This window comes from Mastigoproctus giganteus, chromosome 11, assembly GCF_048544385.1.
Source record: "Mastigoproctus giganteus isolate SK-2022 chromosome 11, ASM4854438v1, whole genome shotgun sequence".
Lineage (NCBI taxonomy): Eukaryota > Metazoa > Arthropoda > Arachnida > Uropygi > Thelyphonidae > Mastigoproctus > Mastigoproctus giganteus.
The window spans coordinates 51,829,663-51,839,189 of NC_143585.1; the positions used below are offsets into that span (position 1 = coordinate 51,829,663).

General features: G+C 36.0%; 1 protein-coding gene across 6 annotated transcripts in view; it reads left to right on the forward strand.

Moving 5' to 3' along the window:
- Window positions 1-9,160, forward strand: part of LOC150078006 (teneurin-m-like) — a 432,793-nt gene extending 423,633 nt beyond the window's left edge. For all 6 annotated transcript variants that reach the window (XM_090384265.1, XM_090384268.1, XM_090384267.1 and 3 more), the window contains 2 exons: window positions 2,749-2,962; window positions 7,036-9,160. In XM_090384265.1, the coding sequence (XP_090240391.1) occupies window positions 2,749-2,750 (2 nt within the window). In that variant the 3' untranslated portion in view covers window positions 2,751-2,962; window positions 7,036-9,160. The remainder of the gene's footprint in view (window positions 1-2,748; window positions 2,963-7,035) is intronic.
- The last annotated feature ends 367 nt before the right edge of the window (window positions 9,161-9,527 follow it).

Sequence of the window (9,527 nt, forward strand, 5' to 3'; positions counted from 1 at the left end):
TGCAGTGATCCTAAGTATGTTCTAAGAAACCTTATCAGAATTATTGCGCAAACGTATCCTTACAGTTAGAATGCAGTATACTATTCTAAGTAAACCAAATGAAATGTTTTCTGCTTATTTATTTCCTGCCAAAGTTATATTCTATGCAATAAATTTGGGCTTGTTTCTTACATGTCTGAAACTAATCCAGTACCCAGAAAATAATCAGGATAATGTAATTTAAATGTTTATATCTTAAGGAACGGAAATGTATTTGGATTTATTGATTTCAATTCTAAATTAAAAATGGTTGGTATATAGAGAGATTAATTATCTTTTGCAGTTAGTTTAAGGACCGGGCCAACGAAGATTCAGTTGTGCATCTGCATTGAATAAATAATCATAGGGGTACCTTGTAATTTGTTTTCTTCCAGTGGAAGAAGTCTACCCGCATTAAATCAACAGTCTAAGCTTAGACTTCACCTATTCTCTTCTCTCCAGACTTTCTACCTTATAAGGGCTTTTCTTCCTAACGCAAAAAAAAAAGCCCTTTGTGAGTTATTCAATCAGAGTACTCAATGAAAAATCAGAGTACTCTATTTATTAATTTATCAGTAATATTTTGATGATTAAGCCAATATGATTAAAATTTTTTTGCGTTTTGTTTTTAATAAATTACTCTTCACACATTTGCATTTTTAATTGAGTAATATGGGATTTACGTGTTTTCCTAGAAGCTATTTCATTATTACAAAATGAAAGGGACGGGCAGCACGTATTGCAGATAACAAGAAACATGGCCTCTACCATTTCGCACACAAGTTGAAAGTAACTTACGACCGAATAATTTTATTTATGACCCTCTCTCGTTACCACTAATATGGCCTTCTACACAAATACAACTTCTGTAGTGTGCACAATCCGCTATGTTATTGTCTCCGGAGATTACCGAGGGTCAGTGCTTGGTCACAAATGACCTAGTAATGGCGCGATTTGTTATATGTTATAATAAGTTAATTATTTTTGGTGACTCAGAACCGGCACGAAAAACACTCCTCCTGTTTCTCTCTAACAGGAAGCAGCAAAATAAGTACTGTACACAGGCTCTGTTTATTTATGTATGACGTCATAACGGTGGCTTGAACAGATTGGATCTGGATACTACGGTGACCTCATAAAGTAATAATGGTGTCCGACCGGAGGAGGTGTTTCAAGGAGATACGATATAAATCACTCCGATCGCAATAACTTCGTAACCACGTCCCACAAATGCGTGTTGCACGTGGCCTAGGGGAGGTGGGGGGGGGGGGGGGGTATATGCCATAATAACACAGATACAGCCTACTTGGGCTGACACAAGCAACCAAAACTGTATTCTAGTTCCATCCCCAATTCCTGGAGTTGAACATTCATGAAATATTCATTTCTGAGCATACAGCAACGATTCTGTGTTCCTCTGATTTAATTTCGGAGACAGGGCATCGTTGTTTGATTTATGAGAGAATGATGAATTAAAAACAGACCTAAATAAATATTGAAACATAAGAATCGCGTGATTGTCAGCTTAGACAGCTAAAAAAATCTTGGATGCTGATAGGCATTTCAGAACAACCAAAATGCCCATATGCTTTATAAAAAGAGAAAAGTAGAATCTACCTGTGGCTAAGACATAAACTTACCACAAGTCAACTCCGAAATCTTTACAGAATATTTCATATTTACAAATCAAATCCTAGTGGAAGCAGGAATAAAATATAGATGTAGTACTCATAATAAGAAGACTTCCTATTAGATTCTCACGATGTCCAGACTGTCGTGAGAATTTCGAGAAATTGGTTAAAAGCTATTTTAAAATTGTTCAAGTAGTCTTAAAATTAAAACTATTTAAGACTTAAAATAATTACATCTATAATACAATGTTATTATTAAAGATAAAATGAATATTTTGCAGTTATGATTAAAATTTTATTTAACTAAATATTAATACATGTTTGTTGAATTATATTTCGTCTGTGTAGGAGTTTGAACAATTTCATTGTTCAAAAAAAAATATCAGTATCAGTTCTGAAAGTCTGAACAATGATAATTGTTCAAAATATCAGTATCAGTCAAAAATATCAATATCAATTATCATTGTTCAAACTTTTGAACAATTATCATTGTTCAAAACTCCTACAGAATCATTACCGGTATATCAATTAACAGTTTTATCAAACGGTTAATTAATTGATATAATGATTCTCTGTTCCTTTTGACCCTATTGAATCGGGAGGGAAATGTAGTTCTTGCCAACGCCTACCAGATGAAAAATAACTGGTCAGCGTCTTCAAGAACGACATAATTATTGAACATTTTTAAATCGATTTGTTCGATCTTTGTATTATCGTGAAGATGAGAGAGGTGCCAATGAGAGAGTACAGATTATCATAGAAAGGAAAGAGCGGTTCAATTATAGAACTTGTAAATTTTATGAGAATTTGAATGATTAAAACGATAATTCCAAAATACGGATGTGTTGTCAGCTCAAATCTCACATTATGAAGAGAGTAGAGACAGTTTGAGAGACTTGCCGCTGTTGTTCTCACCACGAAAGTGTAGATGACACAACCACATACACCAATTGGCACCTTACTCGTCCTCCCTCCTTCCTATGTATTAAGATTCTGTTAGCGATAAAAAACATCAGACAAATAAAAACTGTTGGCGGGCTAGAAAATATGTCCGTCTCCTGAGAGACTAACTATTTATATCCTGTGTTGTCTGTTTCAGAGTGCCAGCAAGATAAAAGGAGTCTCAGTTGTCACAGCTTTAAGGAATATGGTTTATTTTTGTACGCTTCTGCCACTGGATGGGCTCTGTGCGTTTCATGTTATGTTTGGTACACACCATGCGACAGCTGCTACCACCACGACATCTTCCGGACTTCGAACACAGTACAATCCACATGTTTATAATAATGGAAAACTACCAACTACGGGAATAGGTCAGTAGTTTCGTACTTATTGGACATCTTTAAGATGGTTTTGCTCTCTTTTTGAGAAATTTTATATCTGCAATCTACGCACTGATCATTTTTAAATTTACACCGACTTTAAACGGTATTAATTTTTGAAATTAATATAAAAATATACATACCATAAACAGTAGTCATTATCAATCTGCAGGATGGAAGCCTCCACAATTCCTGTTGAGGGAAATGAGGGAAAAGTGCGGGTTGGCAGATGAACCGTATTTAGTAGTCAGGGGCTTGAACCCCGGTCTACTCAAAGAGCATGTGCTACTGCCCTCTCGCCCTTGACCACCTGGCCATATACATACCATATTCATTGATAAAGCTTTTCATCCGTATTGTCCTACTTCGTCTTTTCTGTCTGTCGTTTCCTTTTGGTTATGTAATTACCAAAGCCACAAAGTCCAATACACTTTCCAGTTTGACGATCTTGAATAAATCCAAGAGACATGAGCGTAAAGTAACTGCGTCTTAACTTTTGAATTTTAAATAAATGATTTGTCAGAACTAAAATCCCAGTCTTTCTTCTAATACCCAAAAGAACACTTGACACCTCACAACGACAGAAGTAGTGTTATTTATGTACACGCGTTCTTAACAACAATTTTGGCTGTGTTTTTTCTCCGATAAGTATGTAGAAATTGAATTTGAAGAAACAAAATGACCTCATCGACAAAACAGAGAGAAGAAAAGGAACCACTATTGGTGGACTTCCCTCACCACATTCGGCGTTTAAAACCTCCTACAAAGAAGCAAAATGTGCCGAATCAGCGATCAAAACAACTTAAAGTTCCTCCAAATCTGACATGCGGAAAAGATCGATGGCCGACCGACTACAGTACTTCAAGCGTTCTAAACTCACTCTTCCGTATCCGGCCCGGTGGAAAAATGTAGCTATATTTTAACGCGCTTTATTTTTGCCGTTTGTCAAACACGAACGCTGAAACCGCGTTCCAAACAGCACGACAGATAGCTACTTAACACTTCCGCTATTGATTTCGTACTTATTTTCAAAACCGTGCAGCCTCCCTCTCTTCCTATCACAACGTCTTCTTCTTCTTCTAACCATCACTGCTATCTTCCCCACCTCTTGCAGCTATCTTGATACGAAAAAGGAGCGAAGTTCCCCCGAACAACTAAAAACTTTCTTCTCTAGCAAATGTTCGAAAAGCCTTAACAATTTGAAGAGGGGGAGGGTTAGAAACGAAGGCACGTGCAGTACGGTTTCTATGAAAACTAACCGTTTAAAATGTTCTGGAAATTTAGGTCACCATCGTCAAAACAAAAAATAAAAACCTGTGGGGGGAAAAAAATAAAAACCTGGAACAAGTAACCGATGAAATCTGTGGTTGTACACTAAAAAATTCTGTCACTGTCATAGAGAGAGATAGAGAATAATACAATATATATAGAAGATCACTTATTCATTGATGCACACACAGAGATTCACGCAAATGGAAAATAAGAGCTGAAGAAAAATAAAAATGAGAGGGTGGGAGAAACAAGGGCGTAAAAAATCAATACGGTTCTCTTTCTGTAGCTTGGCTGAAAGCGAGTAAGTCTTCGCTAGCCCTAAATTATAAAAGAGAATCAAATTTTTAGAATTCCTTTATGCTGAGATTGCTTGGAATCCTTGTTAACGGTTGATAAAAATTAAGCAGTTCCTTAAAATTAAAAATTAAGCTTAAAGAACTGAATTTTAGATTATTTCTGAAATCAGAATCGGAATTCGACTGTGTTTATTCAGTATCACTATTTCCATAGGACATTGATATATATTTAATAAGAAAAACCTGTGGATTTTAAGAAATGTAACAAGCACTGATCATAGAATTGGCAAACGATGCAAAGAAGCAAAGCCTATGTCAACAAAAATTGAAAAATGTTTTGACCAATAATTTCTTGAATCCTTCTTAAAATTTATTCCAACTATCAGATGCTTTCTGGTTGAATGCGAATTCCTGTACCTCAATTCTACAACCATTCTTTTTTAATTTAGATTTATGTCGCTTTATGAGTTAATCTAAGGAAGAGTAAAGGTGCCATCAGCATTTTGTTTACTTAGCCCTTTTATTTAAATGAGGTCACCATGCAGATGCATGGTTTCCAGAGATTGCAATTTAGCGAACCCCAGTCTTCCTCGATAAGAATGTCCTTTTGAGCCCCTGACTACTCTCTTCTCTACACTCATTCAAGCAGATCTACTTTCTTCCTAAAAGGAGGAAGAATGTAGCCTGTGTGCAGTACTCAAAACGTGGTCTAAACCATTGTCACATACAACGGAATAATCACCTCTTGTCTTTAACAAGTCCATGTTGTTATTAAGATGATCCTGCAGTACTTTTTCTAATCATTCATCACATTCTTTTCCCTGGCGCAGAAGTCAAGCATACGGGTCTGTCCCTACGACCCATCATTGCCCACAGGAGATACATTTGCAAATTTCAAATCTGTAAGAGGGTTCCTGAGTAAGATAAGACATTGAGTTAATATTCCCAACAGTCACGTGGGTTATATTTCTTGCTGTGCACTTAATTTGCATCTTGCTATGTTGACGTTTCATGTATTAATTAAACATCCCCATAAACATTCGCGAAGCATACAGGTTGATATTACATCGCTAGTAATCGATATTTTGAGCAGTATATTAAATATCTCGCATTAAATATTTCATCCTAGACTTACTACAAAAAAAAAAAAAATTCTTTCTCTTTACTATACGCTATCATGGTTTCTAAATTCAGTAAACCCTTTAAAACCTTCGCACAGTTTATGGTTGATTTTTCCACTCTTCGCACCCCAAAATGCCCTAACATTTATTAAAGATATCACAACAGCCCCAAAAAACAAAATACACACACAAACTAACGCACTTCCGATCTTTTCTGCCTAATTACCGACGGATAAATGGCGCACCCCTACTCACCCCCCAACCTAAACTCTCCATTCTTTCTCTCTGATGATATATTCACTTTGCCTGCTGTTAGCAGAATTTCGAAGTCTTGTTAATAAACAGACTTCGATAATTTCCGCTTGTTCCGCTATCAAGCAACTTTTATGTCAAGGGTGAATTATGTCTGGGATGAACTATACCTCCTCCCCTCGATAAGGCTTCGTTTCCTACAGATTGGATAGCAGACGGAATTTTTAATATTTTAATAATTCCCGAATCAGGGAGACAAGATTAGCTCGTAAGCTGGAGATAATGAAAGTCGACGATTTAAAAGTACTAGTTAATTAACTACATTGAATGAGGACAGAAATAATTTATGTTAAAATCAAAGGTTATCATTTTAAACTGTTAAATATTATTAATTAAACTGTAGCTTAATTTAGAAATGAGTGTCTCTAACATGCTCGTGTTTACTGTCCTTACAACAGTACCATCTGTATCCTGATTGGGCAACATTTTTGTGGAATATTTTAATCCCAGTATTAATTATCCAAACATTAATTTTCAATTAGATGTATTTTTAATCACATGCATAACAAAGATAATTCTGTCAACCTTTAACCAATTATTTCTTTAAATATACTGCAATCTTCACTGGCGTCATTGCGAAAGAAATAATTGGATAAAGATTGACAAAGTTATTTGTTAATTAACTTTGTTTGAGTTCTAGATATTTAAATCTTTAAGATATGGTTCACAATTTCTATTCTTGAACCAGAGAGTCTCCGCAGTATTCTTTGTGGAGAAGTAATACTCTGCTAATCCGGTTATGTGTGTTGTATGTCTGGCCTCTTAGCAACCAAGAAGCCACAATCATTTGGAAGTTGGCTCCCCTTCTAGCCACGAGGTGGGCCACTCCAGTAGCTAGAGCAACTAGGAAACTGTTATGGGAAGGACAATTTAACGTGAAACCTAAAAGGTTTATTTCCATTTTAATGTTTCAATAATAATTAAATGTATTCGTCATCAGAGTGGCTGATAACAGAAGAAAAATTGTTCTCGAATGAAAATTAAGCCTTTTGATACATGATTATTTTATCTGAATCCATTTATCCCAATCCTTATACTAATATCTTTTGTTGTTTCTTTACAGAAACCGAGATGGACTGAGTTCAAGGTCTTAGAGGAAATGCAAATTTAAACACGACTCTGTTAATTTTTGTGTGGTCGTCATTGGCAGCTGGATCTGTCCTGTTTTAGTCAACTTCGCAGCTTTTCCGTTTCAGTTGCACACGCATGACTGAAGTCTGTGCTGTTTCAGTTAAAGGACACAAAATATATCCGGTGTGTAGGAAGACTTGAGCAGTGCCTTTATATGGAAATGGATTAAACTCATCACCAGTGTCTTCTCTCTTTCCCTGGATCACAGGGAAGAAGAGGGAATATCGCTTTTTCCCTTCGAGGAGGAATCCGCAGAGAGGAACAATAAACTGGTCATTGTTCTGAGTCTCTTTGAAGAGGGGGGAGGGATTATCATCTCTGCAATCTGTGAGTTACTCTTAATCCGAATTAATATACGGTTTAAAGACATTGGCTATAGACCGTTACTATAATCCTCAGGTGCCTCTATTTGCCGACTTGGCAATCTAGACTACAAGATAAAAGGGTATTCAAATCTCCAATGGTGTCTTCATATGACGGTACATGGTGAGAATCCGGGTATGCGAAGCCACTGCCCATTCCTCCTAAAACAGGGCCGTCAACACTGACTATCTGAAGTTCAGCTGACAGTTATATGGTTTTATGCATTGTATAGAGAAGAAAAAAAAGACACCATCTTTATCGTTGCACACATAAACACACAGACAGGCACATGCGCGCACACACACGGTATTGCTGTCTTGAAAAAAAAAATCGAATTTTGATATCCAGTGTAGAAGAGGCACAAGCGCCCTCTACACATTTTTAACATTCTACATAAGCGAATAAATTGCTTAATTTCAGTCAATTTTACGTCATAACAAACCATATGCGCGCCCAGAGCTTTGTTATTGTTGGTAAACGATTGTGAGTTCCTTTTTGTTGTTTTTTGTACAGTAGTAATATGGTCCTAGTACATCTTTTCGAAGTACAGATCATAACTAGAAAACGTAATGAGGTTGCCCATAGTTGGACTGATCGCAAATGAACCGTTGTAAATGGACCGATCAGACCATGGACCGTTGATCAGACTATCAATTGTGGAATTATTTCAGAGATGAAATACCAGTTACAGAAAATAAAAATCTTAAGTAATAAATAACCACATTAATGAATAAATTAACCTTTAATATTAAAACAAGCGAAGTAGGTTTATTTAGGAACCCAAGTTTCTGTAATTTTTGAACAGAATCGGTTTATAACCAAAATAAATAATTTAATTAACGATTTTAAGGGTATTATAAACGTGATCAAAGGAGGCGTATGATGGCAACTCATATTTTTGATGTCGTATCGACGTCTTAATTTCTAGTTATGGACCTGTACTCGTGTTTTTATATAATGAAATGTTTTTTCTTACAGATATTACATACAAATGCCTAACTTCAGCTGGACTGAGTCGGACAATCGGAAACTGCAAAAGTGTTCTTTCATCACCTTTTGCAGAACTTTATGAAGTTTGTGGAATTTATCCAAAAAAATACAAAAAAAAAAAAATGCTGGCAGTAGCGAATAGATGAATGTCACTTTTGTTTCCCAAATACAATCATTAGTTTGTCAGTTGTGTATAGACGTGAATTTGCTATTCCTTTTCCATTATATAACTAGATGCTAACTTTCCCATCAGATTTGTCCTTCCACTCCACGAACCTGCATCCTCTTCCTATGATGTAAACAGATAAAACACACATGTGCATCAGCCCTGTCCTATCAAATTCACGGTGGACCAAACAAGGCACACTTGAAGTGAATTCGTCACTCGTAATCATATTGAACAGCTTGATGCTTCACTCCCCTTTGCTCCACTTCCATGCCAGCACGACCCCCGGATTTATATAAAAAATACCTCCTGCGCTAACCCCCTCACCCGTTATTCAAAATATGGTAATGAAGTATATTTTTTTATTCTCCAAATTGCACAAGGTTTTTCCAAAGGTGCTTAACAACTGACTCTACAAAGCAACCGTCCATTAGGACAAAGGTGGCAAGTTTATGACGTCACACGCGTGCTATATGGCAGATGTAAATATATGTGCGCACGATAATTGTCTCCTCTTTGAATAAAGCTTCGAACAACACGTCTTGAGTCTCTTTTCTTTGATCTTTAAAAGGAATTTGCATTACATTATTAAAGCCTCGTATTACAGTAGACTGTGGATAAACCGAGATCACTCTTAGCAAACAAAGGAAGTTAAAATGGCTATCAGCAGTCATACAGATCAATGCAAAAACAAAAATAAATATTTTTAAAGAACTTTATCATTCTCAATAATCCGAATTTACTCGGATCTCGTATTATCGAGACTATACTGTGATCTCGATAAAAATATCTTTAATTTAAAAAAAATACATTTATACAAATGTGATAATGCCCTAAGAACAGCAAACCTAACATAACTGTTTAAAATGTAATGAAACACCTTTCATTCAACGCATGCTAATTCA